The sequence below is a fragment of the Leptodactylus fuscus genome, chromosome 1 (assembly GCF_031893055.1).
Source record: "Leptodactylus fuscus isolate aLepFus1 chromosome 1, aLepFus1.hap2, whole genome shotgun sequence".
Classification (NCBI taxonomy): Eukaryota; Metazoa; Chordata; class Amphibia; order Anura; family Leptodactylidae; genus Leptodactylus; species Leptodactylus fuscus.
This window is the reverse complement of record NC_134265.1, coordinates 226,715,878-226,735,274: the sequence shown is the minus strand read 5'-3', so window position 1 is coordinate 226,735,274 and position 19,397 is coordinate 226,715,878. Positions and strand designations below refer to the sequence as shown.

General features: G+C 42.2%; 1 protein-coding gene across 1 annotated transcript in view; it reads right to left on the bottom strand.

Moving 5' to 3' along the window:
- The window catches only part of BMP2K (BMP2 inducible kinase), a 153,580-nt gene that overhangs the window by 52,744 nt on the left and 81,439 nt on the right, over positions 1-19,397 (bottom strand). Inside the window, exons 4-6 of the mRNA XM_075284144.1 lie at positions 13,581-13,723; positions 11,412-11,533; positions 195-276 (exon numbers count right to left, since the gene is read on the bottom strand). Of these exons, the coding sequence (XP_075140245.1) occupies positions 195-276; positions 11,412-11,533; positions 13,581-13,723 (347 nt within the window). The remainder of the gene's footprint in view (positions 1-194; positions 277-11,411; positions 11,534-13,580; positions 13,724-19,397) is intronic.

Sequence of the window (19,397 nt, the reverse complement as noted above, 5' to 3'; positions counted from 1 at the left end):
CCTAATTCAGGTTTTATCTGTCAAAAGTGAGCAAATGATCAGAATGGCTTCTTAAAACAGTAGTTTGCAAAAGATAAAGCAAAGAAAGCTTAAAAATTAATACATCACAGGAGTATGAATGTCTTAATAAAAATAGCAGTACCTGTCAGTGCAACAAATGGCCCTCATCTATATTAATATGATCGGTTTCTTACCCATATATCAGCCTTTGTGGTAATTGGCTTTCCCCCATAAAGGTTGATCATTTCAGGCGCCCTGTATGAGAGAGTGGTGTATCTGAAAGACAGTTCAAGCAGAACCCATTATTGAAATAGAAATGACTGGGCTATATTTCTCAATTAAACCAATGGCACAGTAGCACAAACCAATTATCGGTATAATATTATTATTATTATTATTATTATAATATTATTTTTCATATTTTTTTTACTTTTAACAACACAACTTTGTCATGATTTAGTGTTCTGCCTCATACTATTGTACTTTGTGTCACACTATCTCACCATTGATGATCTCTGGTTCCTGTCAGTGTAAGGAAACATTTTCTGGCACATTAAAAACAGGCCATCGGTATAGTTTATAGACACAAGCTTTACCTGGGCAGCAGTTTTTCTGTTGTTGTGTTGTGTTATTGTGTGTAGTGTGCATACTGTCACTGCCTCTCAGCAACCACAGGTTATCTATTTCCATATCTGTTTAAAGTAAACTTTGCTTTATTTTACAAGCTAAGGGCATGTTCACACAAGACCTTCTGCGCTATCCCCATCAGACAATATTACACTAGCAGCGCAGATCTCTCTCAGGCACTAAAGTTTGCTACAGTATATTCTATAAGGTAAATGCATTCGGCTTTTTTACCTTAACTGGATACAAATTCTCAACCAACATCACAGGACCTAGCGGCATCCTACAGAGAATGAGTCAGTAACTATGGGGGGTCTCCAGTTATTTTGGCCAAAATAAGTAAGTTTCCAATCTGCATCCAAGGGTCTCCATGTCTTATGAGTCCCCAAACTAAAACTTTAACAAATTCTCAGCCGTGTAAAATATTAGCTATGAATGTTTTATTCTCTGTCTGAATAAAGACAAGGATGTTCTATTTCACTGACTACAGAAATAATGAAAATGGTGAGAAACAAGTGAAACAAAGTGTATAGGCAAGCTGCAAAAAGCTCTTGGAGCACCAGGTTTATGGCCATATAAAACCACAAGGCCATACAAAGAGACCAAATGAACATCAACCACAACATTACTCTGTATTTGCACCACAAGGTTAAGGCCACATATTGAGGAAATGCAACACTGTTTCTGTTTTATTTTTTGTCCTCATAGTTTTTTTTAGTATTTACAGTATACCCCAAGAAATTTTCAGTTCATTGTGTCCTTAATATTAGTATTGTGAGTTTAATCTGTGTTTTCTAGAGTATTTCCAAAGCAGTTGTTCCTCAGCTTTTTTTGTGCATCTTTTGTGTAACATGTAGCCATATCCTCAGGGTGGATCCACATGTGGAGAGGGCTCAGGAACTGAGCTCTCTCCACAAATGTAAAATACAGCCCGGATCTGCCACTAACTTTAAATGCCGCAGCCGCGCCATGGGCGCTGCCATCTTTGACCAATCGACACCCTCTGGATCGTCATCGGAGGGTGGCAATCAGTTGCCATGTCAGCTTGGAGCCTACTGAAGGCTCCCGGGCTTGTCATTACATCAACCGTTGGCAGTATGTAATAGACATGAATGGATTTTACTTTATGCTACTAATGTATTGCAGTGAATAGTATGAGTGATCAGAACCCCTAGGGTTAAAGGTCCTTAGGGTGTCTACATATAAAAGTAAAAGTTGAGGGAAAAAAAAAGTTTTTAAAAAGTGTAAAATAAATACTACTAAAAACACAAAAGTTCAAATCAGTTAAACAAACAATAAAATTAAAAACATACCGTATATACTCGAGTATAAGCCAAGGGGGGGGGGGGGGGGTTGGAGAGAAATGCAGCAGCTACTGAAAAATTTCAAAAATTAAAATGGTCGCAGATATCCTATATTTAGTAGACCGAACACTTTCAGACACAGGGATACCTAATGTGTATGTGTTTCACAGTCATTTTATCACAGTTAGTAATATGTCCTCGCTCTATCTGAAACTAAATCTCTCTAAGAATGAACTACTGCTGTTTCCACCATCTAATAGATCTGTCCCTGATATATCCATTGCAGTCTCAGGCCTTACTATAACTCCTAGGCAGCATGCCCGCTGCCTTGGGGTCATATTTGACGCAGACCTTTCCTTCACCCCTCATATTGAATCACTCGCACGTTCATGTCACCTCCACCTCAAAAACATCTCCAGAATACGCCCTTTCCTTACCAGAGATACACTAAAGACATTTATTGTCTCTCTGATTCATTCTCGCCTTGACTACTGTAACTCCTTACTAATCGGTCTTCCCCTCACTAAACTCTCCCCTCTGCAATCTATTCTGAATGCAGCGTCCAGGCTCATCTATCAGGCTAGACGCTACAGTGATGCCTCCGGTCTGTGCCAGTCGTTACATTAGCTGCCTATTCATTATAGAATACAATATAAACTTATCACCCTCATCCACAAGGCTCTCCATAATGCCGCACCTCCATACATTTCCTCCATCATCTCTGTCTACCGCCCAACCCGTGCTCTCCGCTCACTCAATGACCTAACACTTACATCCTCTATTATCAGAACCTCCCACGCTCGTATACAAGACTTCTCCCGAGCTGCACCACTTCTCTGGAATGCTCTACCCCGGACAATCAGATTAACTCCCAATTTCTACAGTTTCAAACGCAAACTAAAGACACATCTTTTCAGACAAGCCTATCACAATTTCTAACGTAAACCCTTCCGTACTAGAATTAGAATCCCCAAAATTTAACCTTCCTCTGTCCCCGCTCCCACATTACCCCACATGATATGATGTCTTTTCAGGCTAACTTTATTTGTCCAAGCTCCATCCACATGTTACAGGACACCACTAGTGACGGTTCATAAAGTTTTGTTTGTGTAATGACAGTAACCTCTACTACAAAATTGTCTGACCTCTGTATAAGCAATGCCGCCCCTGCTACCTCTTGTGTCACCCCCTCTACCTCATAGATGGTAAGCTCTTGCGAGCAGGGCCCTCAGTCCCATTGTGTGAAATGACGTTTTTTGTTATGTATCTGTCTGTATGTGAACCCTACAAATTGTACAGTGCTGCGGAATATGTTGGCGCTATATAAATAAAATGTATTATTATTATTTTCTACTTTATATGTATTCTAGGGAAAGGAGGGATTTAGAACTTTTTTTTTTTTTTTTAATTTATTTTTTTTAAAGCTTTTTTTCCCCCCACTATTTTATGGGAGATTCTATACATTACTATTGCGGCTGGTCATTGCTTGACTCGAAAGCTGTGGGGGGGTTCTCAGCATAAAAACTGTTGCGCTGCGTGCCTCTCTCGCTGACACATATGCGGCTGAAGCGAGGAGCTGACACAGGTCAGCTCCATTCTTCGCCGCTGAACGCCGCCTACTGGCTGTGTAGACACGATGTGATGACGTCACATCGCGTCTACAACTGTGCGCCAGTGAGGGAGAGAGGTGTGCGGAGAGCAGCGTGGGAACGTTGAAGAAGATAAGTATAATGTGTACTGTCTGAGGTGGAACGTGAAACTGGGGGCAGATGAAGGAAAGGACGGCATGACACTGGGGGCAGAGATGGAGAGGATGGCATGACACTGGGGGCAGAGATGGAGAGGACGGCATGACACTGGGGGCAGAGATGGAGAGGACGGCATGACACTGGGGGCAGAGATGGAGAGGATGGCATGACACTGGGGGCAGAGATGGAGAGGATGGCATGACACTGGGGGCAGAGATGGTGGACATGAATCTGGGGGCAGAGATGTGGAGACATGAATCTGGGGGCAGAGATGGGGGAGACATGAATCTGGGGGCAGAGATGGGGGACATGAATCTGGGGGCAGAGATGGGGGACATGAATCTGGGGGCAGAGATGGAGAGGACATGAATCTGGGGGCAGAGATGGAGAGGACATGAATCTGGGGGCAGAGATGGGGGAGACATGAATCTGGGGGAAGAGATGGGGGAGACATGAATCTGGGGGCAGAGATGGGGGACATGAATCTGGGGGCAGAGATGGAGTGGACATGAATCTGGGGGCAGAGATGGGGGACATGAATCTGGGGGCAGAGATGGAGGGACATGAATCTGGGGGCAGAGATGGAGGGACATGAATCTGGGGGCAGAGATGGGGGGACATGAATCTGGAGACAGACATGGAGGGGACATGAAACTGGGGGCAGAGATGGAGGGGGGACATGAAACTGGGGGCAGATGAAGGGTGTATATGAAGCTGGGGAGAGATAGAGGGGGGACATATAATTTACGGGTGACTGTAGGAGGATTATACTGTGTGCGGGCACATGAAAAATGAATGAGAATGGGCGGAGTCAACATAAAAGTGGGCGGGGCTAAATTTGCCGTGGCACGCAGAGTGCGCCGCACATTTTGTCCCTCTTTCGGTTCTTCAAAAGTTGGGAGGTAAGGGTACAGGGGGCAATGGAAAGATGTTAGAAGGTGGACGTGGGGGGGGGGTGATTGTTGGGGCATCGGGTGTGCGGCACTGCGGAGAGGGAACTGGGGCAATAATATATAATATATAAGTTTTTAGCTGGAGAACTACAAGGCACACAATACCTCCAAAGGTATGTGTGCTTTGTATTAATAATGATGTACTAGCATAGCAGCCTGTTTGGGGGTGGGACTTTCACTTTAAAGGAGTGTTCACATTGCGTTTTTGGCCTCCCTTGCCGGGATACGTTGGTAACCAGTCACAATCAGCTCCCCACTTATCCCTGCACGGAGAACTGCAGGCCCCCCTTTTTTTTAATGGCCAGTTCTTCGTGCAGGGATAAGTTGACAGCTGATTCTGACTGGTTACCAACATATCCTGGCAAGGGAGGCCAAAAACGCAATGAGAAAAAGCCCTGAGGATTTATTAAGAGGGCTCTTATAAATGGTGTTGGCTCTCTATAGGTGCTTTCACACATAGCAGATTTTACCTGCAAATAGAATCTGATTAAGCCTTGTAATGCTGCTAAATAAAGGGAAATGTAATACAGAATTGGTATGTCGCAAAATAAAGTAGTTTTAAAATGGCAGGGGTAGGGGGCAGACCCTTAGGCTGTATGGGGCCCCAAAATTCCTGATGGCGGCCCTGAGTGCAGTAAGGGGAAAAAAAATCAAAATAGGCAATTTTTTTATTTTTTTCAACACTTTTCCTCCTAAGAAAAAAATTCCTTGTTCTGCATAGAAAGACGCCATACCCAGCTCTATTCTTATAAATATGCAAAAGTTACAGGTATCACAATATGGCGACACATTTTTTTTTTCTATTTTAATTGCTATTAACTTTTTATTTTTTTTAAAAGTATCAAAACATTACAAATACTATATAGAAAATTGGCATCGCTGTGATTGTACTGACCCACAGAATACAGGTAACGTCATTTTAACCACACAGAGAACGCCTTAAAGAGGACCTTTCACCACTTTTGGGCACATGCAGTGTTATATACTGCCAGAAAGCCGACAGTGCGCTGAATTCAGCGCACTGTCGGCTTTCCCGATCTGTGCCCGGTGTAAAGAGCTTACGGTGCCGGTACCGTAGTGCTCTATGGTCAGAAGGGAGTTTCTGACAGTCAGTCAGAGACGTCCTTCTGCCTCGCAGCGCCTATCGCGCTGTGCTGTGGAGCAGGGAGGAACTCCCCCCTCCCGCTCCTGATAATGCTCGTCTATGGACGAGCGCTGTGAGCAGAGGGAGGGGGCGTTCCTCTCCGCTCCACAGCACAGCGCGATTGGTGCCGCGAGGCAGAAGGACGTCTCTGGCTAATGGTCAGAAACGCCCTTCTGACCACAGAGCACTACGGTACCGGCACCGTAAGCTCTTTACACCGGGCACAGATCGGGAAAGCCAACAGTGCGCTGAACTCAGCGCACTGTCGGCTTTCTGGCAGTATATAACACTGCATGTGCCCAAAAGTGGTGAAAGATCCTCTTTAAAAATTAAAACCATATGACATTGGGGCAAATTTGTTTTTTGTTTTTTTTTTTCAATTCCACCTCATTCTGAATTTTTTTTTCCAGCTTCCCAGTACATTGCACAGGATATTGAATGGTGCCATTACAAAGTACAATTTGTTTCGCAAACAATAAGCCATCATGTGACTCTGTGAACTGAAAAATGAAAAAGTTATGGCTCTTGAAACGTGGGGAGGGAAAAACAGAAATGCAAAAATGAAAATTGGCTTGATCTTTAAGGTTTTAACCTTTCAATGACTGCTGACACCACCAACTGTCTGTATACTACAAGCTGCCATTGTATTAAAAATGGCTTCCATTGGGAACATGACATTGTGGCTGCTCTCCATATGAGGAGATATAGCTGGAATCTACAGTATATGGGGAGCCTATAGCTGTGCATGGGGACACAAGTTGTAGTACTCTATAGGGGATATATGACTGGCACTATAAATGAATGACAGGTTGCTTGCACAGAAATTTGGAGCTATGACTGCATACCGTAGCTATGACTATTTGTATTCAGTAGCTAACACACTTTGGGGCTGGCAAAAGCAACTCAATAGGCAGAAGACAAATATATATCCCAGTATGGGGCAACATGGTGGATCAGTGGTTAGCACTGCAGTGCTGGAGTCCTGGGTTCAAATCTTGCCAAGGACAACAGCTGCAAGGAGTTTGTTTGTTCTCCCCATGTTTGTGTGGATTTCCTCCATCCCAGTATATATCTTAATCAAAATTGCGCCAAAAAATCTATCACATTATGTAAATGAAATACTTTGTGACAACCCGATAATTTATATTGGTGACAAAACTGAAGATACTGTACTGTTAATACTGAAATACTGCAATAGTGTTTCCATACAAAACTGTTCCAGCCAACAGACAGGCGCACTCAATGAACATTCATCAGCGTCAACATCAACATTATGTGACATGATGAAGACATGCTGACAAAGACACTGATGTCTGGCAAGGCTTAAAGAAAGCAAATGTGTTTTCAATTTTCTGCACTGCCCGAAAGAATCATTGAGAGGCCAGGCACGAAGATTTGCTGATAAAGCTACAGGACACCATTACTAAATATAGAGGGAAAAGAAAAACGAGACCTGGAAACTGCAGGTAGAGCACAAGTCACATCTGACTTGTCAGCTTGGCCTCTACTCATCTGCAAGTATGGTGTGAATGTGAAGAGGACAGTATCCACCAAATAAAAGTAGAAGGCTAGCGCCCCACATTGCGGAAGTGCAGCTTTTCTTTTTAAATTGTTGCAGATTTTGTTGCGGTTTTCTGAGCCAATGCCAGGAGTGATTGGGCAAAAAGGTAGACGTTTATGTACTGTACTTCCAATGTTTTTCCCATTCTTGGCTTTGGCTTAAAAAAACCTGTACACTGCAAAAAATCTAAGAAACCATGTGCCACAATATACATCAGCTTTTATACTGAAAGAGGTAGATGTGATATGTTCCTAGAAACATCTCTATGGAAAACAACACTGTAGTTCCAAATGGTTATTAACACACAATATAAGAATAAAAACACTATGGCTCTGTTACATTTCCATCAACTTTTACAATTTTATCAGAGGAGAATAAAAATAGAAAAAAAAGCCAAAACCTAAAAGCGCCCTATAAGGCTGCGTTCACATGGAGTAACATGCCGCTCATTCTGACACGTAAACACGTGAGAGTGAGCGCAGTAAAACAGAATCTCATTGACTTCAATGGGTTTGGTCTTACGCACGCTACACATTGAACTCAATGGGAGGCTTTGTTTTACCTATTACTTTCAATGTGATATGTGCGTATCACCTCTGCCATAGTAAACGGTTAGAGAGCAACTACAGTGATAAACATACATTTCTTATATGTGTCATTTTTATGGATTTGGAGAAAACCAATTTTGAAGTTGGTGCACTGAGGCTGGGCCTTCAGTTCCGTACTTTTGCCAGTCAGACCCTCTACCATTTCCTGCCTGCGTCACCCCGTGCAGGGAGAGCTGGTCCTCCCACTGCTACGACAACACCCATCCTACTTGAGCTGCAGTGCTCCAGAAGCTGAAGCCCCACCCCCAGTGCACCACCTGCTTCATTTACATAAGATTTCAAAGTTGTTTTTATCCAAATGTACAAAGCTGACATACATAACTAAGGTAGGTTGTTTATCACTGTAATGTGCTCTGTAATGCAGTAATGGCAGTTGAATAAGCTTTGGGGAGGTGATAGAGTCCCTTTAAAAGCGCAACTCCAGGTATAGACAATAGAGATGAGCGAGTACTGTTCGGATCAGCCGATCCGAACAGCACGCTCCATAGAAATGAATGGAAGCACCTGGTACTTCCGCTTTGACGAGCGTGCTGTTCGGATCGGCTGATCCGAACAGTACTCGCTCATCTCTAATAGACAACTTTTCATAATTGGAGTATTTTATATATACAAAACTTTAGAATATATTTTATTAAGGCGATTTGAATGCTTCACCACTTATTAAGCTCCTGCTTCATATTTCTCCATATTTAGCCTCACAAATACAACAGAGAGAGGTTGAGCAAAATCAGCCTTGAGAGTATAGTTTAGGGTATGTTCACACGGAGGTTTTTGCCTCCCATTTAATTTCAATGGCAGTCACTAGTAGTTTTTTTTCCGCTAGCGATTTTTTTCAGCTAGCGGAAAAAAAAAATGCGAGACGTCCTATCTTCACGTGGATTTCGCGACAGAGTCAGCTGCGGCGTCCGCGGCTCGAGACTCCCTCCTGATTAGGCCCATTCATCTGGGCCTAATAAGGACCGGGTTGCCGATGCACTGCATTGGCATCCTGTCTTGGCTAGCTGCGCAAAAAAGCCACGTGTGAACATACCCTGAAATGTTTATAATCAGACATTATCTAGTTATCCTTTATACATTTGTATCATGAGAATAATAAAGAGTTATTTAACACCATTTTGCTTTATTTGTACCTCTGGCAGCTTTGATGACTAATAAGATTCCAAACTTATCCTAGCGATTCTGCTCCTTCAACCAGCCAAGAAAACACCAAGTCCTATATTTATTATGTGCTTTTGTTTTGTATAGCACCGATATAGTATGCAGCACTGTACAGAAATGAAAAGGTAGAAGAATGGACAGAGGCAAGGTTGGTGAAGGTGGCCCTGACCAAGGGAGCTTGTATCCAAGTAGTAGGTAAACAGTAGAACACATAGTGTGAAATTTCTCTTTCTTTCCTTAAAGGGGAAATCCACCCAAAGCAGTGCCCAACCCTTTTCTGTGGTATTCTCTGAAATAAAATGAGTGATGTTTTGCCTAGAAAGTTGTGTCAGAGTTCAGTTACAGCAAATCTCAAGTATGATGTAATCTTCTCACGTGCGTTTAGGAGATCATTTCTTTCCTGGATTTCTCCATAAACATTTGCATTGGTGACATACTCTTACTTTGCATCACAGAGGTATTGCCAAAATCTTACAATATATCGGAACCTTGTATGCTGGGTTAGGGCAATCGTCTGAGACTCCTGGGAAGTCCCTAAGGCCTCAATGTGTAGGAATAACTACGTAGCAGTACAGACATCAATCTCATGTAGACGCCATCATTAAGTAGAACAAATAAATATTTTAGTGACTTAAAGTGAGCGCCCTTTTATTTTTGCACTGTTTTGCCAGGGGGTGTTTTGTGTACATTTTTATGATATACTCAAAAAACATTATAGCATATAAACTCAGTGGGGAGTGGGATTTTTATATCCATGAACTGTGTTTTAAACTAGTGATATCTCAGGTTCTGTTATAGCTCAAGTTCAAGTATATTAACCCCTTCCTGCCGGTGACATTTTTCAATTTTCGTTTTTGACTCCCCACCTTCCAAAGCCCATAGCTTTTTTATTTTTCGGTTCTCATATGAGGCCATATGAGGTTTTAATGTTTGCAGGACAAATTGTCCTTCATGATGCTACCATTTATTATTCTGTACAACTTAATTATAAAAAAAAAAAAAAAAAAAAATTCAGAATGGGGTGAATTTGAAGAAAAAGTGTTACAGCGCTCACTGTGCAGCCCAAATGACATGTCACCTGTATTCTATGCTTGTATACAATTCTGGGGATACCAAGTTTATATGTTGTAAGTTACATTTTGACCCCTTAAAAATGTAAAGCTTTGCAAAAAAAATTTTTTTCTAAAAGTCGCCATATTGTGACACCTTTAACTTTTCTTACATTTCTGTGTACAGGGATATATAGGGCGTCTTTTTTGCAGGGTCAGGTGGACTGTTTAGTTATACCATTTTGAGGAATGTCTATTGCTATGATTATTTTTTATTCAAATTTTTATCAGAGGCAAAACACTGAGAAGTGAAAAAACTGAGCTTTGGCACTTTTGATTTTTTTTCCCACTATGGTGTTTAATGTACAGGAAGAATATTTTTATAAGTTTGTAGACAAGGCCTTTTCAGACACAGGGATACCTAATATGTATGTGCTTCCAGTTGTCAGCTGAACAGGTCTGCTCCTGTAATCTCGGCCCACGGGAGGCAGCTTGCAACAATGAAGGCACAGGGCCGAGGGCTATTTTTTAATTTTGGGGGAGAGGTCCTGCTCTGCAATGCATACGATATAAGTGAACACTGATCGCGGGCATAAACACCAAGTTTCCACTGAGGCCACCTTCTTTAAAGGCCCACCACCCGCCGTACTGTTAGGGCGGATGTTGGGAAAGGGTTAAATGAGAATCCCAGCTTCCTTGTGATAACAAAACAAAGATTGAAGTACTAGCTATAACAGAACCTGAGATATCACTAGTTAAAGGGGGTCTATCATTGGGAAAAGCCATTTTTAACTAAGTACATACTTGCTATTTCACACATACCTTTTGTATGTAAATCGCCTCAGTAGTTTTACTTAAATATGAAAATATTTCACATTTAATGTTTTAAAATATAAAAATACATAGAAAAGACCCTTTTTAAAGTAGTCTGTCAACAGAGTGAAGCAGAGTAGAACCACAGTACAGTTAGATAGGTTAGGCTCACTGGACTGTAACATTTTTTTTTCTACATGAAAATTCATACCTCTGTTGCTATTAATTTATTTCACAATATGCAAATGAGCAATCTGGAGCACCTAGGGCAGCCCCGCTGCATCTACTACTGTGCTCCACAGTGCCCTAATATGCCCCCTCCCTTCTTTAAGTGAATGGTCTAGGGATATATGCTAAAATCTCACCTGGCTTTGACATTACATTCAGATTAGCCTAGATTTAAGTACAAGCAGTATCAGAAACATTTCAACAATTTCTCATTTACTTACTTTTTAATTTCCTCTTCTACAATGTTTACGCCATCTTTTTGGGGGTTGAGAAATCTGTTTGTTGCACTACCAAAGTCGCACAGCACATAATTCCCATTGTCATTTAACAAAATGTTCTCAACCTTAAATGGGAAGAAAAATATTGTTTATTTGACGCTGGTGGGAATGGTAATTGGTTTGCAATGAAAATTACATCCAGTGCACATAACAATGATTTTGTGGATACAATATAAAAGTAACATCACAATTAAGATCGAAAATAAATTTCTTACAAAGCAATAATTTGTTTAGAAAAAAAAATACACCATACTCCTCAACAAAATTCTTTTCTTGACAATTCATCATCAATTAAAAAGAACAGATGAGTTTCGATTTTCAATCATAAGCTGTTACATTCAGGGACAGATGCGATCTGGAGAGAGTTATAACACTATTTATAGGGCAGCAGGACTCCACTGAACCACAGTGTAAGCCATCTTTGTCAAATGCTGAAGTTGTGAAACAGTGGTGAAGTCTCTCAAGAGGAATACAGTGACTGATCCATGTTAAGGACACACGTTGCGAGCCGCAGCAAAAAAAGCACTGCAGGAAAAAACATGAAGGCACCACATTGTGATTTTTTTCCGCAGCGCTTTCCACAAAATGTCTGCAGAGGTTTGTAAAACAGCGCTGTTTTTACCTCCCGACATTCACTCTATGTGTGGGCCTAGTCTAAGGGTTACAGACTTGCTACTTTCAGTGATTTTAATACTTGAACAAAAAAATAGACCAGATAAAACTTGCTACCACATGCCTAGAAGACATTTACAGTTTACCTTTAATGGTAATTTCACAAGTGAATATAAAACATGCAGGATGTCCGGAAAGTGAGTACACAAAATGGAAGGGTGAACCTTAGCCGGTATATGAAGCGTTTTTTTATTAATGAACATGTCACCGGAAATGCACTGTTGTGGCGCTGCAGGTAGACCGAGATGTTGGTTTCCTATCCCTCGCTGTGCCATGTGAAAGGAGACACGAAGAAGAGAAAGCCCTTTAATGGGAAATCAGTTTAATCACTGTTACTTATGTAGAAGAACTGCTTAAAGTGCTCGCCGCCTGCCTCGATGCAAGCAGTGCAACACTGGGAGATAGATTGACATACCAGTTCACAGACTCCCGGCACGGTCCTCACTGCGACGAACGCAGCCTGGATGCGGTCCACGAGCACTTTGCAGATTGGCACAGGAATTGTGTACACAACGGACTTGACATGTCCACACAAGAAAAAAATCAAGTGGGGTCAAATCCGGCGAGCGAGGGGGCCACAGCACAGGTCCGCCGTGTCAGATCCACCAATTCGGCCATCGGTTGTTGATGTGTTCACAGATGATGCAGCCAAAATGGCCCATGTGAATCAATGCATGGCTTTTGTCAACAGAATGCCTGAAAGCGAATACGCTTACATTCACTGTGTCGGTCTACCTGCAGCACCGCCACGGTGCGTTTCCTGTCACTTGTCCATTAATACAAAATGCTTCATATACCGGCTAAAGTCAACCCTTTCATTTTGTGTACTTACTTTCTGGACACCCTGTATTGGTCCATTAATACTAAGGGCCTTATTCATACGTTTGCATATCAGCTACATGTGGCATCCATATTTTTCCCCAATGCCATACATCCCCATTCACTGCAATGTAGTTATTCAGAAGTTAGCTTTTTTGCATTACACCAATTAAAGTCTATAGGTCCTTGAAAAGAAACAGATGACATTTGTGTGTCATCTGTTTTTCATGGACCTCGAGACAGATAAAATATAGAAACTGAAACAAAAAAAGAAAGTTCACAAAAAACAAAAACGGAACAACCATGAAAAGCACACCATCCGTAAAAGATCAGGGTGGGGTGTCTTCCATGAATAGTCTGTGGAAGTGTGAGAGACTCAAACAGGTTTATAGAATATGCAAGGATAGAATACTTTCCTCGTGAAAACTTACAAATCACAAAACTTTTCATAAACCATCCAAGATTTGGTTGGTTGAGTCTGCTTTAAAATATTTCATTGATCATCATCAAGTATAATTCAATGAATTATGATTTATGCTTTCTATAGATCACATATCAAAACATGTGACATAAGTAACTGGTTGGGCAAAAGAGGAGATTTAAACATAAGAAAATTCTTACCTTAAGATCCCGATGTACTATTGGCGTTTTGCACTGATGAAGTCTGGCCACTGCTTCACAAGTATCACAGAATATCCTCAAAACTTCTGCCTCAGCAAATCCCGACTGCAACCTCTGATTCATTTGGTTCACAACTTGACCAGCTGGTAAAAAAAAAAAAAAAAAAGTAGACTTTTAAATACACCATTTTTGTGACAACATACCAAATGCAAAATATTACTTTATCATGTTGGTCAGACTGAATGTCTGTCATAATGATCTTTGCCTTCTTAAATCAGTATGTATTTTTTAGTTTGCATTGTAGGGATCTGTACTACTAAGGACAACTTTTACCCTCCTGATGATGTACATAAGTCCCAGTATTTTTTTATTTTTTAAAGAAATATTTCAACAGACATTGAATCAGCATAAAGTTCTAGAAGTTTTTCGCAAGGGAATACATTCCAACTATGAAATATTCAGCCGAAAGATGCTTAGTTTAACTCTTTAAAAGATCGTTGGCAGAAAGGTTGAAGGTTCCTAAGGCTCTAGTTTTTTTTAGTCAGTTCACAGACAATCGGTCAAATATAAGGACTTCTAGGCCTCTTCTATTGCAAAGTGGCCACCATTACTTCCTCTTGTTTGCATTACTTCCTGGTGCCATCAGCTATATACCATGTGGTTCCATACAGCTAACTTAATTGCTAAATATTACTGTATAATTGTAGATCGTGAGGTACCTTTAGGGCTCGTTCACACGGCAGAAAAGTTTTCCGCCGTGTGGTTTTTTTGGCGTGAGTAGCCGCAATGGGATGCTGATGCAGTACATCGGCATTCCGCTGATTAGGCCTGAGTGAATGGGCCTAAACAGGAGCATTTCTCAAGCCGCAGACGCCGCAGCTGACTAAGCCGCAGAATCCACGGCAAGATAGGTTATGTCACTTCTTTTTTTCCCGCTAGCTAGCTAGCGGGAAAAAAAGCGAGTAGCTCCCATTGAAATGATTCTGCTTCAAAATCCCCCTGCAAAAAAACTCTGTGTGAACATACCCTTAGGGCTTGTTCACATGGGGCTATGAAGGCTGATTTTGACAGCGGAATTTGCTTCAAAATCCGCCCCTTTACAATAGTGGTCTATGTAGACTGCTAGCTTTATTTTTTCTGCTAGCAGATTTTTCTGCTGGTAGAAAAAAAGAAGCGACATGACCTTTCTTCAGGCGTTTTCCATCTGAAGAAAGCAATAGAAGTCAATGGGAGGAGAAAAACGCGTTTCTTTCGGCCCATTCACTTTACGCAAGGGGAAAACAGCCTGGCGTTTTTTGAAGCATTTTTTTACAAAAAAAAAAAATAATGCTGTGTGATATGTTTTTATGCACATGTGAAGTTATTTCATCCTTTGTGACATTTATATACCGTGTATACTCGAGTATAAGCCAAATTTTTTAGCACAGTTTTTGTGCTGAAAAAGCCTCCCTCGGCTTATATTCGAGTCAGCACAGAATCTGTGAAAATGGACCTGTGGTATGGATTTTAAGCCTGTAGCATGCCAACACTATAAACTACAAAGGGGGAAATCCTGCAGTGTTTCAGTCCAGTGTGAACGTACCCTAAGGGCCCTTTTACACAAACTATTTGAGCCAAAGAATTAAGTCCATGTGTCGGATGTCTATGTAAAGTAAACTTGCAGCATGATACTAATTTATGACGTTGTAACCTTCACTACTGCCACGGCTCTACTGTCCTGTATTCACAAGACGCTGTCAGTGCAGGCCAGTAGAGCTGTGATAGGTATCATAAATCAGTACGATGCTGTAAGTTCAGTTTACAGGAGCTACGGATGGGCAGAGAAATACAGCTGACACATGGACTAAATTCTTAAGCTCAAATAGTTTGTGTAAAAGGGCCCTGAAAAAAAAAAAAGGAAGCATGTTCTATCCTGTCATGATCCATTCCTGGTGTTGGAATCAAAAACTGCATCAACAAAACCTGAACAAGTGCAGAACCACCCTTAGAAAATCATCAGCCTGCCTTGCAAATATCTTTTTTTACTACATGTGGATGGAGCAGGTGTAATACTATTAGGATATCACAAGTTTTTGTGGAATTTGATACAATTCATGTTGATGTTTGACAGTGTCCAGATAACCCCACTTCAATAGAGAAGCTGCTCTAAACTATGTTTCTTTAGCTTTAGCATCAGTCTTGTTCATACATGGCCATCTGACGGATTTTCTCAGCTCCTGTAGGAAGGAGTAGGTGGTTAGCATAACTTCCAATAGCTAGTTCATTGGCAGAGTACCTTTCTCACTGGAAGGATTTATCCAAACCACTGCACATTGTAGAGATTCAGCAACAGCACTGTCTCCCTTGAAATAAACCCCAAATTGGCCATAAACTTATCTGGCAATACTATTCTCATATTAATTGGCAGCCAAAAAAAGGTATTTAGGTCACAATTCATTTTAGATTATAGCCTGCCTTAGGTCAATTCATGTACTCTGATCTGACATCCAGTAGTCTATGTGCAGTCAAGAGTTAGTTAAAAACCTCAGAGGAATATTAAGATTGAGGACCCTTTTGTATTTACTATTATCCAATCATTCTCACAGTCTTCTAAGATACCTTACAGCTTAAATATACTGAGTGGATCTGTCATTTCAGAACTAGTTCAGTAGCCAAGATTTTAGAGCCCGTTTCCCACTTTAATATCTCTAGCTGTTGTGCTGGATCTCATCTAACTCACCTACATAAAAATGCAAAGCAGGAGCTTGTAGTAAAGTGTCTTGGGGATTCATTAAAGGAGTCTTGCACAAAAAAGGTTTTATCTCTAAAGGTGCATTTTACGTGGTCTGAAAGAGTTATGTGTGCATGGCAAAGGACGAGACAGGCATAACAAACATTCAGTACTTCACTGCTCATTGCATATAGGTGGAATGGCTTGTGTGCACAAATCATCAATCATATCATCAATTTAATGTATGACACTTTCTTATTTCATATCTATTCCACTGTGCATGTATTTAGCTGGGTCAATACTAAGTGCGTACACTGTAGGTGATGGTTGTAGCATTAATAGAGATGAGCGAACAGTGTTCTATCGAACACATGTTCGATCGGATATCAGGGTGTTCGCCATGTTCGAATCGAATCGAACACCGCGTGGTAAAGTGCGCCAAAATTCGATTCCCCTCCCACCTTCCCTGGCGCCTTTTTTGCACCAATAACAGCGCAGGGGAGGTGGGACAGGAACTACGACACTGGGGGCATTGAAAAAAATTGGAAAAAGTCATTGGCTGCCGAAATCAGGTGACCTCCATTTTAGACGAATAGTGGATTTCAAATCCGGGTCATATGAGAATGTGAACTTTGTGACTATGAGACAGGGATAGCTGTACAGGCAGGGATAGCTAGGGATAACCTTTATTTAGGGGGGAATGTTATTAAAAATAACTTTTTGGGGCTCTATCGGGTGTGTAATTGTGATTTTTGTGAGATAAACTTTTTCCCATAGGGATGCATTGGCCAGCGCTGATTGGCCGAATTCCGTACTCTGGCCAATCAGTGCTGGCCAATGCATTCTATTAGCTTGATGAAGCAGAGTGTGCACAAGGGTTCAAGCGCACCCTCGGCTCTGATGTAGCAGAGCTGAGGCTGCACAAGGGTTCAAGCGCACCCTCGGCTCTGATGTAGGAGAGCCGAGGGTGCGCTTGAACCCTTGTGCACACTCTGCTTCATCAAGCTAATAGAATGCATTGGCCAGCGCTGATTGGCCAATGCATTCTATTAGCCCGATGAAGTAGAGCTGAATGTGTGTGCTAAGCACACACATTCAGCTCTACTTCATCGGGCTAATAGAATGCATTGGCCAGCGCTGATTGGCCAGAGTACGGAATTCGGCCAATCAGCGCTGGCTCTGCTGGAGGAGGCGGAGTCTAAGATCGCTCCACACCAGTCTCCATTCAGGTCCGACCTTAGACTCCGCCTCCTCCAGCAGAGCCAGCGCTGATTGGCCGAATTCCGTACTCTGGCCAATCAGCACTGGCTAATGCATTGTATTGGCGTGATGAAGCAGTGCTGAATGTATGTGCTTAGCACACACATTCAGCTCTGCTTCATCGGGCTAATAGAATGCATTGGCCAGCGCTGATTGGCCGAATTCCGTACTCTGGCCAATCAGCACTGGCTAATGCATTGTATTGGCGTGATGAAGCAGTGCTGAATGTGTGTGCTTAGCACACACATTCAGCTCTACTTCATCGGGCTAATAGAATGCATTGGCCAGCGCTGATTGGCCAGAGTACGGAATTCGGCCAATCAGCGCTGGCTCTGCTGGAGGAGGCGGAGTCTAAGATCGCTCCACACCAGTCTCCATTCAGGTCCGACCTTAGACTCCGCCTCCTCCAGCAGAGCCAGCGCTGATTGGCCGAATTCCGTACTCTGGCCAATCAGCACTGGCTAATGCATTGTATTGGCGTGATGAAGCAGTGCTGAATGTGTGTGCTTAACACACACATTCAGCTCTACTTCATCGGGCTAATAGAATGCATTGGCCAATCAGCGCTGGCCAATGCATTCTATTAGCGTGAACTGAGTTTGCACAGGGGTTCTAGTGCACCCTCGGCTCTGCTACATCAGATTGCTACATCTGATGTAGCAGTGCCGAGTGTGCATCAGATGTGTAGTTGAACAAAACTGACTCAGCACTGCTAAGTCTCTGCATTCGCATAGGAATGCATTGGCCAGCCTTCGGCCAATCAGCGCTGGCTCTGCCGGAGGAGGCGGAGTCTAAGGTCGGACCTGAATGGAGACTGGTGTGGAGCGATCTTAGACTCCGCCTCCTCCAGCAGAGCCAGCGCTGATTGGTCGAGTTCCGTACTCTGGCCAATCAGCACTGGCCAATGCATTTCTATGGGGAAAAGTTAGCTTGCGAAAATCGCAAACTGACAGGGATTTCCATGAAATAAAGTGACTTTTATGCCCCCAGACATGCTTCCCCTGCTGTCCCAGTATCATTCCAGGGTGTTGGTATCATTTCCTGGGGTGTCATAGTGGACTTGGTGACCCTCCAGACACGAATTTGGGTTTCCCCCTTAACGAGTTTATGTTCCCCATAGACTATAATGGGGTTCGAAACCCATTCGAACACTCGAACAGTGAGCGGCTGTTCGAATCGAATTTCGAACCTCGAACATTTTAGTGTTCGCTCATCTCTAAGCATTAACATTAAGTGCCAGAAATGGACTATTAGTACAGCATATTATTTTGCCACATATTGCTTCTGCAACACATGTATTTGGGACATATTTTGGGACTGAGGTAGCTCTAAAAAAACAAAAAGTCTAGAGCTGTTAAGTAAAGTCTGTAAAGTCTGTTGAGGAGAGATGTGCAGGACACTAGCAGAACAGCAATATCACTGGTGTCCAGCACATCAAATAAAGTGCCTTACTCACAGCCAATGGTAAGCTGAGAAAGCTGAGGAGCTTTGTTATTAGTAAGGTGGCTGCAGCCAGCAGGGAGGGAGAGAGACAGCTGTGGAGGGGCCGAGGGGGATGTAGCAGCAGGAATGGCTATATTCAATGTATTTCTATATAGCACTCAGAATATCAATGGGACTACATCAATTACGGGAATTTGGGGGGAGGGAGGGGATGGCTTATCAAACTTACCTCTAACCCAAACTCCATATATAAACAATTTTATCAGAAATTTTATTCTCCTCCATTGACATAAGTGCGTTTCTTGCCCAATCCCAATTGAGTATCACAAATGCTAACACTGAAAGGCTTAATAAAATTATTGTAAGGTAAGAATTAGATAGGACTAGAGATGAGCGAACAGTAA